The 20818-nt window shown below is 41.8% G+C and overlaps 3 protein-coding genes and 1 non-coding gene across 4 annotated transcripts; 3 read left to right on the forward strand and 1 right to left on the reverse strand.

Moving 5' to 3' along the window:
* The first annotated feature begins 824 nt into the window (after window positions 1-824).
* Window positions 825-7371, forward strand: lrrc71 (leucine rich repeat containing 71). The gene is given in 17 exon segments (XM_030062950.1): window positions 825-912; window positions 1587-1625; window positions 1750-1869; window positions 2252-2359; window positions 2713-2788; window positions 3074-3148; window positions 4032-4100; window positions 4229-4388; window positions 4474-4557; window positions 4716-4825; window positions 5103-5175; window positions 5377-5461; window positions 5557-5636; window positions 5785-5811; window positions 5922-6030; window positions 6155-6246; window positions 7243-7371. Coding segments are annotated over 17 exon segments (1524 nt in total).
* A 537-nt stretch (window positions 7372-7908) lies between these two features.
* Window positions 7909-10497, forward strand: rps27.1 (ribosomal protein S27, isoform 1). Its single transcript, XM_030063062.1, has 4 exons — window positions 7909-8003; window positions 8685-8793; window positions 8935-9045; window positions 10254-10497. Exons 1-4 carry the CDS (start codon window positions 7998-8000, stop codon window positions 10280-10282), a joined length of 255 nt encoding a protein of 84 aa, XP_029918922.1. The 5' UTR covers window positions 7909-7997; the 3' UTR covers window positions 10283-10497.
* Window positions 9846-9975, forward strand: LOC115368455 (small nucleolar RNA SNORA35). Its single transcript, XR_003929034.1, has one exon. It is a non-coding gene; the product is annotated as a small nucleolar RNA SNORA35 (small nucleolar RNA).
* Window positions 10498-10559: 62 nt separating the features above from the next.
* Window positions 10560-18524, reverse strand: LOC115367360 (small conductance calcium-activated potassium channel protein 1-like). Its single transcript, XM_030063051.1, has 10 exons — window positions 17930-18524; window positions 16525-17449; window positions 15667-15762; window positions 14401-14691; window positions 13569-13690; window positions 13209-13350; window positions 12992-13102; window positions 12485-12612; window positions 12112-12181; window positions 10560-11345 (listed from the first exon to the last, which is right to left on the reverse strand). The coding sequence occupies exons 2-10, from the start codon at window positions 17413-17415 to the stop codon at window positions 11076-11078; spliced, it is 2121 nt and encodes a 706-aa protein (XP_029918911.1). The 5' UTR covers window positions 17416-17449; window positions 17930-18524; the 3' UTR covers window positions 10560-11075.
* Between the last annotated feature and the right edge of the window lie 2294 nt (window positions 18525-20818).

Genomic DNA, 20818 nt, shown 5'->3' on the forward strand with positions numbered 1-20818 from the left:
GTCAGTGTGAATTTGTGATGACGGAGCTAAAAAAAAAAAAAAAAAATCAAAACTTCCCAAACAATACAGATGGGTGGTTCGGTCGACTCGCTTGAGGTACCCATGCAGGTACCCATGCAATGCACATGCAGGTGTTGAAGCGGCACGGGAAGCTAGAATTAAAATGAAATCAGAAGTGTGTGGGGCAGTGAAGCTGCTCTGAGCTGCTGTCATCTGCCATCTGTGCCTCTCAGCAGCCATGTGGCCCCTGAGTGGCTCTCCTTCCTGCCGGGCCCTCAGCAGGCCCCACCAGAGCTTCCTAAGTGCGAAGTGGCCATTCCCGAAAGTTTTCCACCCCATGCCGGCTCCAGGATGCTGCCGTTCACCGGGAGCAGCAAAGTACAGGAACCCCTCTCTCCAGCGAGACCCAGCTCTCCAGGCTGGCCTTCTGAGATTACTGACTAAATGGATGGACAGGTAGAAAAGCCTTAGATACTGATTTGAATCTGATCAGTCAGACCATGAAAGTCTCGCGAGATTGCTGCATTTTCTCATTTCCACGATACTTTAAAATAATAATAATAATAAAAAAAAAAAGTCTAAAACATAAAATCAAAGTATAGTCCTCATAAAACGATCTAATTGCTTTTTCATGTATTTTATTTTCTCATTATCACGTACAAAAGATGGAAACCACACAAACTGAGTGTGTTGAAACGTTTATCTCATTCAACCTCCCTGGTGTTGAACTCGGTTGCCATGGTAGCGGTTATCTTAGCTAACGTTAGCACAGAATCGACACAGGCTAACTGACGAGTTTTCTTTTACTTTATCTGAAGGAGAAAATGTCTGGAAAGCGAGCCGACAAAGCAAAAAACAAAAAGGCAGATAGGGGGAATGCTGGAGCCGAGGACGACCCATCGAAAACTACAGGTACGGTGTCTTTTTTCCCCCATAAGCATGAAAATTCAGGGTTAAGGTTACGTTACAGTAACTAGCAACGTCAATGAGTGTTTTGGAAACGCTGTTGTATTTTACATCTCATTATAAAAGCTGAATTATTATTATTTTAATCTATCTTTAGGATAACAGCCTATTGGACATTCTTTTTTTTTTTTTTTTTTTTTTTTTTTTTTTTTAAACCTTCTCATTTCCTATTCAGGGGGCTGGCGTGTATCCCAGCATGCATTAAGCAGTGGGCAGGTGAACATCCTGGACAGATTGCCAGTCCAAAATGCTAATTTTTACATTTACACCTGTGGACAATTTGAGTTTCCCATCTACCTAACTTGCATGTCTGGGAAACCCACATACACAATTAGAGAGCATGCAAACTCCACCTAGAAATGGAGATCACAGCACTGAAGCAATGATCTTTACATTGGCTGAGATGAAATGTATAGGCTACCCTGTCTGCATTTGGTCAAAAGGTGACAGTTTGGCAGACGTCAGCACTGAAACGCCTTTGAATCAGCAGCTTGTGTCACAGCGATGATACACACACTCTTGGTAAACCATTCCCTGGTTTAAGAAAGGGGAAAGCTCGATGGGAACTTTGCAGTGAGTGCAGGAACCTTTGATTAAGCTTGTGCCCTTTTCATTCAAAGGACCCAACCAAGACGAAAGGGGGCCTGCTCAGACCTTTGGTGAGCCACCTTACAATTTCCAAGGCTGCAGCCATCGATACATCCCATTTCAGCCTTGATTGTAGTTGAGATTTGTACGGTCATTTCTCTAAACCCTATTCTGCCTCCCCTGCTCCTTCTCCAGATGACTATCAGTGCTGTGGTAACGTGGAGATTGACTTCCCTAGGCTTTGTGCTCTTCTGGGCATGAATGATATCCCAGCTGTCAGTGCAAAGCAGTCAGAGACTGATGGAGGAAACACAGGTAAACAAGTTTTACTTGATCAGTCAAAGATTAGAAAAAATTGTACAGCACAAATTTTACAGAGTTGATACAGTGTCCATCACTATTGATAGGAGTTTGTTCACTCACACAGCTGATATGTCTTTGTGGTGGGTATTCTATCTAAAACATTTCAATTAACTCTGATGTGGGTGCAGATGTAATGCTGACTAATACATTCAGTTAATTTAATTTAACTTAATTAGGTAGAATTTAACTTAATTAATTTAATTAAGTTAATTTGACAGTTGTTTTCTGTAGAAGTAACACTCTACCTAAATGCTCTCTTCATCCATGCTTTTTTAATTGTCATTTTCATCATTTCAGTTTCAACTCATTTCACCAGTCACATATGAATTTTCAGAAAACAGCAAGTCCAAGATAAATGCTATGACTCTGTGGCGTAAGCCATGCCTCTGTGCAGAGCTGGAGAGTGAAGACCCCTGTAGCGTCAAGAGCATCAAGATTTTTGGTGAGAAGCCAACACCACAGAGAAATACTCACAACAACATTCACTTTGGTTTGACATTTAGAGTTGTCAGGTTGTTCATCCTCATCTGAGTTTATCTGTGATGTCACTCATGTTTCACTTCATTTCTGAAAATCATGTTTTTACCACATTCACCAGCTATTGGTGTTTCTACTAAAATGATATTTATAACATAATAATATATAACATCAGTAAACATTGTACATAGGGCAGAAATGTTGTACATCTCATTATAGAACCACATTATAGTGCCGATCTATGTGCTGGCAGATGTGAACAGTATATACTGATGTCAGAGAAGAACGTAACAGAACAAAATTTTCTCCTAAACACAGGGTGGAAAGTGGACGAGCTGATTGCTCAAGTGCTTAACAAGATGCTTCCTTCCTTGAGCAAGCTGCAAAGCCTTCAGTAAGTGATGAGCTGTTGGACGTTCGCTTATTTAACCTCTTCAGATCTGCTGGGCCCACCGCTGGGTTTGGTATTACAAATGCATGCTGCTGTGCTCAGGCCGACAGATGTTTAGTGGAGAACCCAGTGTTTCTAAAGACACCAAATATATTCTGCTGAATTATAGGGAAATGTGTATAAAATGATAGACAACACATCTATTTATTTTCATTATTGTACAATATACAGTATATCAGATTTTTTTCTAGCTTTGAGGATGCTTATGGGGAATCCACTGTGTTGCAGGCTGTGGCAGGCCAGACTGTCGGATCGAATGATAATCTCTCTGAAGAACACAGTGTGTGTGTGCGCCAACCTCAGGTGACTGGAGCCTCATGACTCACACTGGAAACTGACTCACTGGGTTGTTGGTGGCTCCCCACATGACAAGCACCTTCACTACGTTTAAATAAACTTTGGTCCTTGAATGAGAAAGTAATTTTATTTTTGACCCGAAGTCCTAATGGAACAGTTCACCCATAATACAAAAAAAGATATTTTCCCATCTACCCCTAGTGCAGTATATTTGCCCAGATGCTGAGTCTGATTTGATGAGTGAGGCTCATCAAATACAGTGAGGCTGGATGGATATTCTATTGCTCTGTTAGGGCCAGATAGATAAACCTGATGTTTTTTGGTTGTCCCTAACAAAACCCCTCACCCCTGATGTCTGTGGATTATACTAGGCATCTGTGTCATTGTGTTTGGAAAGAACTGTTGCCGCTGAGTTTTTCACATGTAAATTTTTGCCGCTGTGAGCTCCACTAAACAATATCCATTCAGTCTTGTTGTACTGGGACTGGACTAAGGCTTGGCGATATGCACAAGATCAAACATCACAATATTTTTGATCAAATCAGTGTTGTGAGGATGCTGTAGGGCTGACTGTTGGAGTTTTCATTATATATTCACACACAAGAGGGTTATGTCATATCACAACATTACAATATCTAAAATCCCAGGTGATATCTAGTTTCATGTCACAATATCGATTAGATATTAATGTATCACCTAGACACAGAAACTACCTAGATGCATAAACTGCACTAGGGGAGAGTGGGTAAATGTCTTTTTTGTAGTTTGGGTGGACTGTTCCTTTAAAATATTTCAGAGCTATACAGTTGTAGAGAAAGGTGAATCATCATATGTTGAATGTGATGAATCAAACATGAATGTTTTCCTGATCCGTTTCTGTGCATGTTAGGAGTGTGATATTGGAGGGCAACCCTCTTCCAGAGCAGAGTTACCACCTTCTCCTGTCTGAGGACAGTGTGTGAGTCACTGAGACATTATACCACTCACATACACACACTCCAATGAACCTGCTTTGCAAGCACACACGCAAACATATCTGCCTGCTTCATGTGTGTACCAGCTTAACGTCTCTCTTTGGTCGTCAAGCCTCGCTCAGTTGTCACTGCGACATAACCAGATGGGAGACGAGGGAGCGCGTCTGATTGGGTCAGCTCTCTCCACACCCACGTCTGCCAACAAGAATCTCATGTCACTCAACCTGGCGTTCAATTCTATTGGTGATGCAGGTGCTGCGTATATTGCACAGGTACAACCCAGAACAGGATCTGCGTCTCCAAATGTTACCTACATGACAGCCATTTCGCCATTTCACATCTTGTTCTGTCTCCTAGGGCCTGCGTTTGAATCGCGCGTTGCTCTTACTTTCACTGTCCAACAATCGAATTGGAGACACAGGCGCTGCTCATCTGGCCAAAGTGAGAGCTACTCTGTGCTGTGGTATCCATTTACATCATAGACTAATAAGAAAATACATTTATATCAGCAGCTAAGTTGTTTTAAATCACGTTATTGTATGCTGCATTATATTATCTATTTTAATAAAGCCTCGCTCCCTGTCCATTTCTATTTTCAGACACTTGGTGAGTTTGCTCTAACTCATGAGGAAATCATAGCGAGAAGGAAGCTGCTTCTGGAAAAGGACCAAACTGCAAGTGCACAGTCAAGCCATCTCACCTCAACTTAATCCTAATTCTGATCTTAACCCTAAAGCATTAGGTAGCAAATAGTTGGACATAGTGAGGCCCTTCCATAATGACTCACTGTGGAGAAATGGCCTCATCCCAAAAGGCTTAAAGCCCATAAGGTTATAAGTACAAACAAACACACAGACAGGCACACATAAAAACAAACACATGGCAAACCTATTCACACATATTAACACACCTTCTAATTCTCTTCCTCTATTTTTGCAGACATCTCTGGGAGTCAGTCCTGAACATGTTCCCGTCAACCAACTTACATCGATTCCCAGCAGCACTTCACTCAGTGGGGCCGTCAGCAAAGGGGCGAACACAGGCACCTCCAAAAAAAAGGTAACAATAAAAAAAAAAAAGAATGAAAAATGGACAGCCAAAAGAAATTGCAATGACATGCCTTTGCTCTTTCTCATAAACCTGGTGCACTGCTCCTCTTCTTTCCACATACCACTTGCATCACTATAAAGGTGCCCATATTGCAAGGCTCTGAGACAGTAAACCTTGTAACAGATGACCTTGGGATCTGTTTCCTTGCAGGATACACCTAAAAAAGATGAGAAACCGGCTGCCAACCCAGCAGGGGGCACAGGAAAGAAAGAAGACCCAAAAACTAACAAGAAATGTAATTGCTTCTGTCATAGTTAATCACTTGTACCATTGTTCTCTGTCAGCAGAGATATTTATGGTTTCACCGCTGTCTGCTTCAATGTCTCGTAGCCACTGATCCCAAGATGCCTCGAGGAAAAGGGGGTAAATTAGGGAACAAAGAGAAACCACCATCTGCTATTGAACCGGAGGTATGAAAAGACTCTACACTACAAGACTGATTTTGATCAATCAAACTATGTAAATGTATACATGCATACACACAACTGTTATTTTTTAATAATTTTGTATCTTTTGTCTTTTTTCTTTTGTTTTTCGTAATGACTTGTTTTCCTGCAGGATAAGGCAAGTGCTTTACCTAATGAGGTTTGTATGACACAATTCAACTCTGAAACACAACTGTTGTAACGCTAATAAATATGATTTGAACAGACACCGACATGCCCTGTGCTGCTTCTCTCCCCTGCCACCACCAGACGGGGTTGGTGGAGATAGAGAGCCCCCTACTGGACCCTGCAGTGCAGCACAGGGATGGCCAAGTCATCCTGCCTGGAAACACGGCTCTCGCCTACCTGAACCTGTCGGGTCAGTCGCTGTAGCGCAACATCAGTCTCAATACTAAGTAAAACAAAAAAGAAATCTAACACGGACATTAAATTAACAAAAATGTAATGCATCTGGTTTTTCTGTGTCTTTTTCCCTTGTGCAGGAAACAGAATAACCAAGCAGCTGCTGCCTCTGTTGCTGACAATCTTGCAGACGCAGCCTGAGGGCCAAGGCCTCCGGCGCCTCTGCCTCCAGGTCTGTTACTCACAACACACTCATGTCAGCTGTGTGTATGGCAGGGTGGGGCACACACACACAAACACACACACACAAAATATGAACCCAAACTGCGTTATTAGGGTGCAGGCGATTTAACAATATAACTGACATAATTGAGCAACTTTCCACTGTACTTGTGCTATTACTTTCACTTAAATACATTTTAGCATTAGTATTGTATTTTGTTGTTTCGAAAGCATCACATCTGAAACTGGCTCATCCTAAAGTGGCCAGTTGTCTGGGCCTTCACTTTTTTTTCTCAGGCAAGACACAAAAAGTATAGTCCTCTGAATCAGAATCAGAAGTACTTTACTGCAGAGCTGCAGTTGCTCAAAGAAGAATTAAATTATACAAAATAGAAAAGAGAAATAATAAATGTAAAAATGTGTGCATTAGAAATGTATTTTAAAAAGTATGTGCATTATGTGTAAATATGTGCATTAATCCTACAAAAATATTACAACAGTAAATACAGAAAGAAGAAACTGAGCATATGAAAATCATACGTAACAGTGTCTGTTTTGTTTAAAATAACTTTTACTCTGAGTATATTTTAACCTACTTAAAAAAAGATAATGAAGAATTTACAAGACACATTTCAAGAAAGTAACAGCATTCCCACTTGAGTAGGATAATGTAGTTCTCTTTCCATCCGTGTTAATGATGGAGCATTCCTGTTTTACATTAGCTGACACCAAATGTTGTCCTCGGGTGGCAACATGTGCAATTTTACCAAACAAAGGGAATGTAAACAAAGGAAACACAAACTCACTGTTGAGTGAGCGAGAAGTTTTAAATTAAATCTGAATTTGGATTTTAAGTGACTTGACACCAACCTCTGTTTTGATGCCCAAACAGCAAAGCAATTACAATTTGCACCTAATTGTGTGTCTGGCCATCCACTGTTAATACACTAAGATGTAGTTAAGGAGCAGCATTTACCTCTCAATTGTTTTCTCATCCCCGCCACAGAGAAACCGCATCTCTCCTGCCTGTGAGTCCTTTGTGGAGATACAGGAGCTCATGAGCCTCAGAGACCCACTGAGGAAGCCCAGCTGTGGACAGACAGAGGACGAGGGACAGGGGCCACGCCTGAAGTGAAGCTCACTCTCCAGACTAGCTACTTTTCCCGGGGCTATAAAACAATGTGATTTTCTTCTGTTGTGATTCTGATTTTAAAACATACTTGACATATTTTATTATTGAAAATTTAAAACTCAGAAATCACAAGTTGGCCAAAACTATTAGATGACTTAGATATTTCAAATTTATGCTTATTTTGTGAGCAGACCCTGGAGATTTTTTGTTTGTTTGTTTAATGGTTTGTTTGTTTCTTTCTTTCTTTTCCCTACATTGTTATTTTCTGTTCACTGTGGTTCATTGTCATTTATTTTTATATTATTTTTATACTATATTTACAGCAACTGTTCAAATGAAAAAATGCAACATGTATACTTAATGGAGTTGAAATGAATTTACTCAAATAAAAAAATAACAAAAGCCCCCCGTCATCCTAAAAAAACAAAAAACAAAAACAAAACCCAAAACAAAACAAAAGGAAAAACAAAAACCACTCAGTAAGTACGTGCGCAGTTTCGACCTCACCAACATGTCTGCCACGGCCTTTCAAAGTCATCACTTCCGGTCCGTATTCAAAGGAACCATCGATATGAACCCCTCGCTTCCGGTAGTGCCTCCTTTTCGGCAGCGGCTATTTCCTCGCCAACATGCCTGTGAGTACGGGAGCGAGTGGAAAATGACATTTCTAACACATTTGGGGCGACTGAGGGGCTCCACTTCGCTCAGTTTGTACATAAGACATTAGCGAAGCGGGCGTTGTGAGTTTTGGGAGCTTAGGCCGAGTTTTTGTAACAGTTTTAGTCGCATAATGTCCACATCCGAGCGCGTTGCGAGCGCCTTGTGATACAAGATGGCTGCGTACACACCGCAAACATGGAGACACTTGAACTGAGAGCCAAACAAGCTCTAGTAACCAAACTCATTCGGAACAATGGGGTCGACAGTGATAATTTAGACTTACTCGACATCATGGGGTTTGCTGTTTTGCATCGGCTCCACAGTATTTTCATTTTGTTAGCGAGTGATGGCACAAAATGCGCACCGTTACCTAATCCATGAAATGTAGGCCAGCCGAGCAGCACGAAATGTTTCCACAGAATTTGATCATCACGTTATAGCAAGAGATAGAACACATTTACATTGAAATCTCGGTGCTTTTAGCAAAGTAATGCGCTAAATTGGCCTTATTCCTGCTCTTAATCCTATTACATCGGTGGACAGGGTGTTGTTTTTCACGCCACCTTACATGATCCACCACAAAACTACCATGCCGCTCGGTTTTCTCATGAAATTTTAAGGCTCAGGTGTTAATTGTCTCTTTTCTATTCTGGCAGCTCGCAAAAGACTTGTTGCACCCATCCCCTGAGGAGGAGAAGAGGAGGCACAAGAAGAAGCGGCTCGTTCAGAGTCCCAACTCTTACTTTATGGATGTGAAATGTCCAGGTACCTCCAGACACACTGCACTTTATCACACATCTGTAATGGCTGCTGTGTGAGAAACTTGGCATTTATACACCGCAGTGTTACTTCTGTCTCTTGGGTCCACAGACGGGGCTCTCTAACTTTTGTTTCTCACCTTTCCAGGATGCTACAAGATCACGACGGTGTTCAGCCACGCCCAGACAGTGGTGCTGTGTGTCGGCTGCTCCACAGTCTTGTGTCAGCCCACTGGAGGCAAAGCACGTCTCACAGAGGGTCAGTATCGTCCCGTCGTCACCATTTTTCCCAGGGATACAGTACATGAATCTAAATCCTGCGCTCTAGAGCTCACTCGGTTGAATGGAAGCCCTAACCCTTTCAAAATTAAGTTGAACCATGCTCACTTTTCACCAAAAATCTCACAGTACCCTTTTGATTCTGTAAATTGGCTTCCAGAAACTGGTACAGCACAGATAGAGTTGTAATGGAAGACCTAAGTCATTTCCTCACTACATCAGGCAATGAATGCCTACAAGAACACTAGTATAAGCCAAAATATTCATTTTCAGTGTTACATAATTGCTTTGTGCCATCCAAAGGAGATGAACAAGTCTAGTTTCGATATGAAACTGCCTGCTTGCGCTACAGCGAGTTTCTGCCTTTGTTTTAAGTTTTGCCATTTGGTGACATGGCAGATGTCGCCGCCTGACAGTAGCATTTAGTGTCGTCAGTTTAAGTCAAAGAGTCCAGGCGGGAACCTTTCATGGGTTGATGTGTAGACGGTCTTGCTTTGCACAGGGCAGCAGAACATTCGGGAACCTGTTCAGTGCAGCGTAATTGTTTTGCTTTGACGTTTTTGCAGCCAGAGTGTACAGTGGCCAGCAGGACACAGTTTAACAGGCACAGAGCAAAGACTGTATGAAAGGGAGCAAGTTAAATGTGTTTTTTTTTTTTTTTTTTTTTTTAACTAGCTTTTGGTGTCTGTTGCGCGTAAAATTGTACACTTGGTGTGACGGACATGTTTTTCTGAGTTACTGTTTCATTTATATGTGATAGCTGTTTGGTAAAGTTGTTGGCCGCACTGCAAAGTGACTGGACTGCCTCCACCGTGGTTTTCCAATCTCATTCGAGTGCCAGATCGACCTCAGTTTGCAGAAGGGCTGGGCTAGACTGCTGGCTCCCCCCTTTCGAAGGCTGAGAACAAACAGCCGCTCTAGAGCTCTGACAAACACTTTTACTCTTTGGTATTCTGTTTAAGCTGTACATCAAGTGACACTTGATCAGCAGAGCCTCTTAATGTGTACAGTCCATGTGTGGCAAGTTTTAACATCACTGGGGCGACACTGACACAGTCGCTCACATGATGGGAAGCTGGTTTGTGTCAGTAGCATGTAGAACAATAGGGGCTGTGCTGCACCCGTTCACTAAGGCCTCCCTTTTGATACCAGTGGTGTGACTGTGGCTGTCCTCCTCTGTCCACTCAGGGTGCTCATTCAGGAGGAAGCAGCACTAGCTGTTCTCCCCGGTGATGAACGGGAGAGGAGGGATTGGACCGGTTGATATCAGCGTCACCTGCCCCATTGTGGTGGCCACTGCCTCAGCCAAGACCCAGCAGTTCGATCTGGACACGAGACCTGACTTGCTCTGTTCGTCTTGACAGATCAGTTTGTTGCTGTAACTCCACCTTCCAACTCTGTCTCTCTTAATAAAATATTGTTTTGGCTAAAGGAACGGTGTTGTGTGTGTTCTTATTAATTTTTTTTTGTGCTGTGTGTGGAAAAGCCATTGAACATCAGGGCACAATTCTTGTTCATCAATGTATTTCACACCAAGGCAAGCTTCTTAACAGTAATTGTACTATGTTTACATATGGATTTTGTTTTTTTACAGTTCTCTATCATACAACAACAAAAGGAATATTTGTCATCTGAAACAAACTCAATGTAGATTCTTTAAGTGAGTCAACACAGTTTGTCTCAAAATGTGATCTAGTGCCACAAGCTCAATCATTATTTGTAAAGGCTCAGTTTCATCAACTGATGGCTGTTTTTTTTCACCAAAGAAAAAGTTTCCCTATTCTACAGTGGCTCCTTTTTTTGAAAAAAGAGCAAAGTAAATTATTAACTATATTACAGGTTATTTATCAAGTACTTCTGCTAATAAAGCTACATTTTACAATAAAGATTTACACAATTGTATGTCTACACCTTGTTTCTAGCAGCCGCCTGTCCAGTTTTCTGAGGGCAGTGCCTCTTTCACACTGAAATAACACAACTCCTCCAGGGATACACCTCAAGCTGAAACCCTCAGTTAGAGACTTGGCCGTCGTCCGTCCTGCCCTCCCTCTCTCTGCCTGTCACTTCGCTGGTGCCGGCGGTCTCAGACTTCTCCCTCTCCCTGAGGAGGTGGCGGATGGAGGAGTTCTGTGTGGACAGAGTGTTGGAGAGCAGGGGCAGCAGGCTCCTGAAGCCCTCCCTCAGCTCCTCCACCTGCTTCTCCAGGCCGTGCACGTGCGTGTCCAGGTCTCCCCGGCAGCTCTGCACCTCGGACAGCACGTCGTACATCAGATTCTGCATCTGCATGGAGAATGGCGTCCGTAATGGTGGCGGTGGTGGTGATGTTGGTTCATGTAGGAGAGACAAAAGGTATGGGGGGATGTTAGATATTGCTGTACTGACATTTTGTAAGGATGCTGTATTGTAGATATGCAGTGTTGGCAACTTTTACGCCATACAATTAAACTGGTAGTTCAACTAAATTCATATTTGCATAGTGAGTCAATTTTTGGTGTTGTGAACTTCTGAAGCTACAATATTGCGACCATGGACCATGAAAGCAAAGAAATAAATTATTTTAAGCTGTAATCCTGAGTAATCCTGCTAGGTATAATATTCCTACCCAGGCTCCAATTTGTGGAGGGCAGGCAGCCAAATGATGGACATTGCACACAAAACTAAAGCTGCCAATCCTGTCACATTTCACTGAGTTCTGGGGTGTTTTATTTATTTATATTTTTATGTATGTATGACCTGCAGACAGAATATTTAAGTGCACAAGTTGGCACATTTTTCAATAAACTCAGTAGTTGCTTTTTTTTGGTGGCATGTCACTGTTATAATTTTGTATTGCATTGTTGTTTCATCAGTTTTTTACGCAGTAGTTGAACAACATTTTCTAAGTGGCCTCAGTTAACCAAGCTATATTTCTCCTGAGGCTAGCTTTGCTGTAGTTCAACACCTTCCACTGTGAAGTAATTTGTAGCTCACAAAACTTTGCTTTCAAAGCAGCTTTGCCCCCGTCTCCCAGCTCTGTAGATACACAGTGTTCACTCGCCTCGCTTACCTTGCACAGATCCACCAGAGTGTTGGCCTGGTCTGCCAGTTTTCTCTTCTCCATCTTCACACTGCGCAGTCTAGCAATAAAAAAATACTATTAAGCTGCTACAGGAGCTAAGTCTGACCTATACTTTGTACGTGTTACTTTTTAAATATGTTCAAGAGGTCATACGCTAGTTGATCATTTAGTTTCAATTAGGCTTACATTACCTCACTATTATAAGGTGCTCCCTATAATTTATGTATGTCCTTTGTCCTTTGTTTCAGATTAATGTCTATGTAGGGGAACCCATCTCATGATTTTGAAATGTGCACCTTTAATGTCATTGCCGGTAGACTGCATAAAGGGACTGCATAAATAATGATGAAGGGTTTCTTACTTGTGAATTGCCAGCAGCAGCTTCCGCTGGTGCATGCGGACTCTGGTATGGTCTCTTTCTCTTAGCAGCTTGGTGTGTTTGTAGATAAGCCAAGTCTCCCTCAGCACATTTGCTGCAGCAATTTTTATCTGGTGAAAGAATATGAAAAAAAAAAAAAACATTCCAGAGAGGTAGTTTTTGTTTGGGCCCATTGCTTGAATTGATCCCCAGATTACCATGAAATGTGGCATGCTGCACTACAGCTATACCAAGATCTGCAAAGCACTGAGTAAAATGACCATAGATGGAAAGTACCAGGCAGGTCTGAATGCATATTACAAGCTTTTGGCCAGACATAACCCCAGTTATGTTGCTCTGCACACATTTTGATGAATGCTGCATAACAAGCCAGTGGGGGAGTTTTTGCAGAGGCTCTCTTGGGGTGCTCCTTTCTTGACATTTTGGGCCTAATTAATTTAGATAAACTCATAATTTGTATCCACTCCCAGGTTGTCTGCTGATAATTACCCTCTTGGAGATGTGAGAGTCCATCATAAAATTGTGGACATGTTTCTCTGCCCTGGTCAGCTCCAGCTTCCTGGCAACCACCGCAACCACCAGGACTGTGCAGCCCGCTCCCTGTGTGCAGGGTGATTTTAAACACAAAGATCGTTTTAAATTCAAACAAAGAAAAGATTAAAGTGTGGCTTGCTGTTTGAACTGGAGTCGTATCGCATGTGCCAACCATTATCCCGGTGAGAAGACAGATGCTCCGACCACAGTAGGTATGAGGCACCACATCTCCATAACCAATGGACAAAAATGTGACAGAGACCATCCACAAGGCCTCCATGTAGTTACTGCTCAGATCCCTGTAGTTGTGATGTCTGTAGGATAAAAATAAAAGAAGCCAGTGTCTCAGATAATGCAGCAGATAATGTATCCAGAGGTGATTTTGAAAAACACGATTTTTTTTTTTTTTTTTTTTTTTTTTTGCAGAAATTAAACATATTATACTGTACAGTATATGCCACTATTTGCATCTATATTCATCAGATATATAGGCCTTAGTAGCTGAGCTGCAGACTCACTCAGTGTTACATACCTCTCACAGACATGTAAGCCCCACGCTGCCACTATCCACAGAGAAACGCTGAAAATCATCAGCACAGTCCCAGGGTACGTGTGCATTAGCGTTTTCCCCACAAAGCGGGTATTGAAGTGTATCTGAAGATCACAAACAGAATGCACTATGTCATAGTTTTAACAACAACAACAGCCTACTTAGTAAGACAGTATTTAGGAGAGCACCTGTCAGATTATATTTATATAATACAGAGGGCATGAGGGATAAAAAGAAAAAAAAAAAAAAGCCTGTTCTCCATCTGGCTTGATACATGGATAGTAGGTTTGGTATTGCAGAGGGGAGACAAAAGGTTATTTTTGCCACTCTTAAATAGCATTAATGAGGGAAGGGAGGGGCGGATATTAGAAAACTGTAGATAAGCAAGTATAAAAACATAGGAGAGCTAATAAGGGACATAATCAGAATGTCAAATCACTGGAATTCATGGGAGCCAAAGTGTGATGGTCACACCTCGATTGACACACCTCTACTGACCTCTCGGCCCACCTAGACATAAGACATAAAAACATGTACATGAAAGGATTATCGTAAAGGAAAATGCCAGCCCCAAGAACTGAAGCTTGGCCCAAATGGTATTCCTAAATATAGTCATCTACCTTAAAGATTACATCACACAGTCCTGCCCACAGGCACACTTTTTTTTATTCAACTAAAACTTAATTTTACCTTGTAACTGTGCAAAAGTTCTCTTAAAAGTTCCCCTTTTAATTTCACAAGTTTCATGATCACACCACAGTACTATCCAAATCCAAAACCAGAGGCCAAGGCCAAAGCCGGATTGACCTCCAACCTTATTGAGCGCTCCGATGCTGCGGGAGGCGGTGTCAGTGAAGAGGCGGCTGTGCAGCATCATGGCCCGGCCCAGCAGGTACAGCCTCAGGAACATGGGCAGAGCTAGGATGATCTCCAGCTCCGTCTCAGATCTCTGCGATGGGCGCACAGAGGTCTGCTGGAAGTACGCGAGCAGACCCACCGGATAGGGATGAACTGCTACCGCCGCCAGCTCCAGAGCTATGAAGGTCACACGTTCAGTTGTCATGGCAATCCGCCAATCCTCTGCACCACTGTCCTGAACGTAGAGCTATACCAGTGAGGATGAGGAGCACGCATTTAAGACGAGCATTAATATGTTCATGACACCACAGTGAAAATGAGCCAAAGTGTTGTAAAGACTTACAGTGGGCTCATCAGTTCAACAGGGGTTTGGTGACATTTAATAAATAGAAAGCCACTTTAAGTTCCCCATGGAGTGACCTCACAAACCATGGATTGTAAATTTTTCAAAAACGCCTCGGATGCAAATGACTAATTTCCCTAACGACGTAATTTCTGCCCAATGACAAAGACACTGCTGATGACCGATCCTGCTCAATTGAACTATTTTCATAGTGATTCTTACTTTTGCCTAATTTTATTGACTGTTTTCTTTTAATTCAGCGTTAGCCTTTAAAATATACTTATCTTTTACCTCTCACTTTGATTTAACTTCATTTCATTTACTCTTAAACTGTTATTTTTTGTAGTTTATCTATTTAGTTGGAAGGTTTTTTTTCCCTGTACCAAACCATGCTCAATTCCAAGCCATACTGGCAGTTCCTATTGGTATAGAGTGTTGTTTTTATACTGTAATATAAGTAAAACTGTATGGGTGTGGTCTGTTATATACTATATTACAAGGGAAGTGTATTTGTATAGAGGTTATCGAGGTTGTTCCATATTTCTTTACAGTTTTATAGGCATAGAAAGTCATTACTATGCTGAAATATGGCAAGTTTTATAGGCATTGTTGTGTTTTATTGTCTTTTCCTTCCCTCTCTTTAATGTTGTGTTTTTCTATGTAAATCAAGTTTGTTTTAGTGGGGTTTGGAGTCCTGCCTCCTCTGCTGCACACCGGAAATTCACTCTTAACAGAATCGAGATGATCAAATGTAATTCTTGGCAACAGATGGTTACGGAGAGGCTTACGCATTTAAATGGCATGATGAGGTCACTGGAGAGGACTTGGAAAAACAAACAACAACAACAACAACAACCTGATGATGTAGAGGCCAGTTACCTGCACCTCACAACAGTGGTAGGCAATGATGAGGCCAAGCAGGATGATCGTGGAGAAACTGATGACAGACTTCAGGGCTAGAGAGAAGATGGAGCTCTGTGGATCACACACACGCAGACACACGTGCACGTATACGTTACATCATTTTTAAACGACGACTGGTTACCGTTACAAAGCTGGATATCTATGAAATGGCATCGGTGATCCCTTGTAATCTCCTCATCTTCTATCACATACATTCCATTTAGATAATCCACTTGCTTGATTTAATGAACATGATCTTATAGGCAGAAATTCTCACGCGATGCCCGGTAGGCCCATTCCAACTGTGAATGTGAACCCTTTAGAAACTGATAATTTCCCAATATAGTTCACTTATAAAGACCACCAGCGTATTAATGGGAGAATCTTCAAATGTGTTTTTTAAAAAGGAAAACCAAACTGTCTATTGAACACGTTTAGGAAAACTTATTTTCTCTACATTTCACTGCTAACAATGAAAGGATATCACTAAGCCATTAAAAATATTTTCTTTCACTTTGTCAGACAGTCAGCATTGATTTCTCAGGCATGAATTAAGTCTAGACTTTAAAACAAACAAACAAACAAAAAAAAAACAGTGACTGGTATTGGAGGAAAACATGATGATTATTTCAGTTGTACAATGCAGCTCTTTTCCCCAAAAAATGTTTTGCAGTTCAAAGTTGCATCCATTTTTATTGAACTATTGCTCAGTGCCTTAGTGAGATACATCAGCCCCTCAGATTTTACTGTGTGTGTGTCTGTGTGTGTGTGTGTGTGTGTGTGTGTGTGTGTGTGTGTGTGTGTGTGTGTGTGTGGTTGAACCCTGGTGCTGACCTTGCTGTAGACACTCCAGGAGAGCTCTGTTTCCATCACCATCACCACCACACCAAATATCCCCACTGCGAGGGCCAAGTCATTCAGCCGCTGCCTCCTCTCAAACAGGGCCCTCCTGCGGACCAGCCGCCAGCCGATGCTGTGGGTCTTCCAGTACTGGTCGTCTTTTGTGGCATCTTTCGGCTCTGGGATTGTACTGGGACAGAGACTGGGCCTTGGACCGTGACTGGGACTGGGACATGCAGCCCCAGGCAGCAGGCCCTTAGCCTTGGACTGGGCGTGGTCCTTGTGAAACTGGGAAGCCTCATTGTAAAGCTGTGGAGGGAAGTCGTCATCCTTGGTGGTGATGATGATCTCTGGGAGAGACTGCAGGGAAATGTTACCCGACAGTCGAGCCGCTCTGTCTCCAGTCGCCCCTCTGACCTCCGAGTCGCTGAGGTCGATGAGGGACCTGTGGGGAGCCTTGTACGGCGAGCCGCAGGGGGAGATGGGGATGTCAGTGAAAGAGGTGATATTCTGCTGGAGTCTGTGAGCTCCTGTCTTCTGGGGTTTGCACAGCTGATTACAGCCCACATGTCTGGGGCTTTGTCCACTTCCCACTGATCTTCTCTCTGTTCTCCTGTCCTGTCTCTGGTTGGCTTTTGGTTTGTCTGCCCTCCTGTGGGTATGGGGTGAGTGTGTGACGTAAAGGTGGCCGTTGTATAAAGGAGTCGTGGCCATGGCTTGGGTTCTGTCCAGCCATACCTTGTGATCGACTGCAGTGAGGACCGTGTGGTGTATGCCACACTGGGGAGGGCAGGCTTGAAGTGGAGGTACCATTCTGGTTGGGATCAGAGCGCTCTGGTCGCTCACCTCATCTCCATCCAAGCTCAAAGAGGGGGAGGGCTCCATGCTGGGAAGTTTTATAGGTGATGAGTCACCAAATCTTTTTTTAAGAGATTTGGGTTGACAGGGAACAAAAGAGAGGAGAGCAGATGGTCAGAATAAGACGAGGCCAGTGAGGCAGGGAAAACAATCCAAACCAAATGAGAGAAGCACTGTGGCATCACACTGCAGAGGCTCAGTCATTATTAGCACAGAGGACAGACCTACATCATTCTCTCATATGTCGCTCTTATGATTTAATACTGCTTGTGTATTATACTACAATCACATTTTTTTTAAGAATTTGTGGAGATTATCTGAAATGCAACCAAAGTGAAACCAATATATCCATTTTAAAGAAGTGGTGCTGTTAAAATGAAATTGCTTATCTAAAAACAAAGTAATTGAGATTCATTCACCAAGCTCGCTGAGGTTTAAGTTGCAAAAATGTTTTTCTTTCTCTTTTTCTTTTCTTTTCTGTGTGAACCTATTTCACCAGTTCCACAGCACTCTTCTAGTTTATCTTGGTTTAAAGCCTTACCTTAAATGGACTTCCGCAATCAAGTTTTCCACTTTCCAGCCAGTCCGCTGAGAAGAAAGAGAGAAAACTGGGTTCCTAAGTACTCAACTATCTTATTTTTCAATTTCTACAAAGATCCCAGTAACAAATCTTGTGGTCTTGAAAGTCACATCTGCCTGAGACATAGATCGATCTTCCCAATAAAATCCTACTGCATCTTCTAAGGTGGCACAAACACACAAGGTTCATTTAGAAACAGCTCCCACTCAGGACTCAAGGTCAAACAAAGCGAAAATTGAGAGAAAAATTCATGAAAACACAACAACACTATGCTCCGGTGTGTCCAGATCAAAATATTCCAAATCTCCCCGGTCTGTCTGTATGAACTTCCAAGCAATCCATTATCAGCCTCAGCATCACAGAGCCCCTCCCATGGATTCAAGCAGAGGTTATGAACTTCCCCGCATATGATAAGCATTTGAGGCAAATACCCATGGATATCCAGTGCATTTTCAGGCATTTATTTTATTGTTTTCCCGTATTTTCCTGTATTACCGGTGTCCACAGTCATGACATCTTCCTCAAAGCCCGGGGCTTAATGACTGCAAAGACTTTAAGTTGCAGATGTTGCTGAGAGCAAGGGAAAGTGTGTGTCATCTGTCAGAGTTTTCTCAACAGGGATCGGACAGCAGACATCCCCCCACCCCTCATTCCATGTGTGTATAAATCCATTTTTGTGCATGCAAATGTGTGGTTTCGTGGGGTTGTTTGGATGTTGACATCTTTATGTCAAAAAATCAGGCCGACATGATTCTCACTGTCGAATAAATATGATTGTTGTGCCACTTTTCACTTAATAATTGTATCAGTTGCTGACATTTTCGTCGTGGGAGCATTCCAAGTGGGTTATCTGTTCTTTTTTAATCTTCAAGAGTGAGTGATGGTCCTCAATATCAATTCAGCAGATTAGTATCCCAGATTAATCAAGTCTGGGAGTCAGAGTTCTGATACTTATGAGCTTATGAAATATCAAATAAGTCACCCCTTTAACCCAACAATATGCACAGAGGGGGGTGGAGTATTAAGCAGTAAAGTCATAACAATGACGTTCACCGTTATTTATCTAAATCCATGTGACAGATGGGTCGACAGATAATAGAGATCCGTCCAAACGGAGGGACCCAAGGAGGAGAGTAGGCACAGCATAGCAGGATGGGAGAGGATAAAGAAAGGTGTTATATAATCTGAAGACAACATGTACTTAAAGGGAGGTCACACAGGTGAGAGATCTAAACACGGCAGCATGATGGTCTCATTTGTTCTTCCCCAGTTGTCCTTCCAGATGTAAACTAGATTAATTATGCTAAAAGACTTAGCCAGATGCTGTCTGGTGCTGATTTGGAAACTAAAACCACACAAGGCAACACGCAGGAGGCTCCCCGATAAATACTGAACAAAAACATCAATACAACATGTAAAATCTCAGCTCCATGTTTCATGAGCTAAAATAAAGACCATTTTAGTTTATTTCTCTCAAATCTAGTGAACAAATCTGTTGACTTTTGTCCGGCACAATTTGCTATCAAACGAATGATTTTCTCACATGAACAGTAACTAAGAAAACCACTGAAATTGTTTTATGTTGCAGTTATATTTTTGTTAAGTATATATGCTTTTCTGCATGGATTTCAAGCCTGAACCCTAAAGACACTATTTGGTATCTGCTCACAATATTTAAAACAGGGGTGAAAAAAAAATACTGTGATACTTTAAGTAATAGTACTTAGTACTTAATAGTACTTAAGCAAAAGTAGCAATAGCAGTTAAAATTTTACCCAAGTATAAGTATAGAAATTCAGTAAAATGGACTTAAGTATCAAAGCACAAGTTCTTGTTCTGAAAAAAAAAAAGGTTCCTTTCATAGTATTAAATCTGTAATTTAGTTATCTGTTGGAGTTATTTCAATGTTTTAATTTTAATGGTAGGCATTCCAGGTGGTGCTATGTCTATCTACTCTCTATAATGTAAGTTAGTTAGTTTGGCAGGTCGTTTAAACTCTAAAAATAAATCAGATTTTATGAGCTTATTATATGTTTCGCATGAAGAGCTTATTCTGCAGGGTAAGTGGTGACATCAGCTGCCGGGCAAATGTAGAGTATCAGAAATGTAGTGGAATAAAAGTTTCAAGTCTTACAAATTGGAGGTAGTCAAGTGTGAGTACCTCAAAATTGTACTGAAGTACAGCACTTGAATAACTGCACATAGTGACTTTCCACCTCTGATCTAAAGCCAAGTTCCCAGCAATGGAAAGAGGACTACAATTTAAAACTTTTGGTAGCATTACCACAAGAGTGCAATTCTGATGCAAGACACAGTTAACTATGGTGATAAAAAGTATGGACATTCTTAAATAATGTTGTCCTTTTAATAACAGGCCGGTGAAAGGATATATGCACATCTGCAGGGCTTCAAATTAATGCAAGCCTCCAGCCAAGTGCTTGTAAATTTTGGCCGTAGCCAGCGTGTCAGTTCTTCTTGCTTCTTTGGCACTTAGTCAGCTCCTCCTCAATTAGTCTTTTCTCTTCCAAATCCTCCTTTGGCTAGGAAGAAATTAAATTAAAGTGGGATATTCTGAATCTACTTATTGTTGTGGCTGCTAAATGAAAAATGTCTCTCACGTCCTGGATGTTAATGAGTTCCTATAGTTCAACTTCTGGGAAGAATATTAAGTACTGCATTGGTCAAAAGATAAATACTCCCCTACAAAGGCAAACAGCAGTGACTAATTTTGGGGTGCTTCAAAGGTCAGAGGTTGTAAATTAAAAGTTCATTTGAAAAAAAAAAAAAAAAGATATCTGCAAAAGTAGCAAAGGAACAGTTTGCACTACTTTTATTTCACTACTATTTATT

This window comes from Myripristis murdjan, chromosome 11 (genome assembly GCF_902150065.1).
Source record: "Myripristis murdjan chromosome 11, fMyrMur1.1, whole genome shotgun sequence".
NCBI classification, from domain to species: Eukaryota; Metazoa; Chordata; class Actinopteri; order Holocentriformes; family Holocentridae; genus Myripristis; species Myripristis murdjan.

Coding starts and splice junctions, on each gene's coding strand:
- rps27.1 (XM_030063062.1), top strand. Junction 8,794..8,934: donor TATGGATGTGAAATGTCCAG/GTACCTCCAGAC, acceptor TCACCTTTCCAG/GATGCTACAAGATCACGACG. Junction 9,046..10,253: donor CAAAGCACGTCTCACAGAGG/GTCAGTATCGTC, acceptor CTGTCCACTCAG/GGTGCTCATTCAGGAGGAAG.
- LOC115367360 (XM_030063051.1), bottom strand. CDS start 17,415: ATGGAGCCCTCCCCCTCTTTGAGCTTGGATGGAGATGAGGTGAGCGAC. Junction 13,351..13,568: donor GGCTTACATGTCTGTGAGAG/GTATGTAACACT, acceptor TTTATCCTACAG/ACATCACAACTACAGGGATC. Junction 13,103..13,208: donor GTCTTCTCACCGGGATAATG/GTTGGCACATGC, acceptor CCCTGCACACAG/GGAGCGGGCTGCACAGTCCT.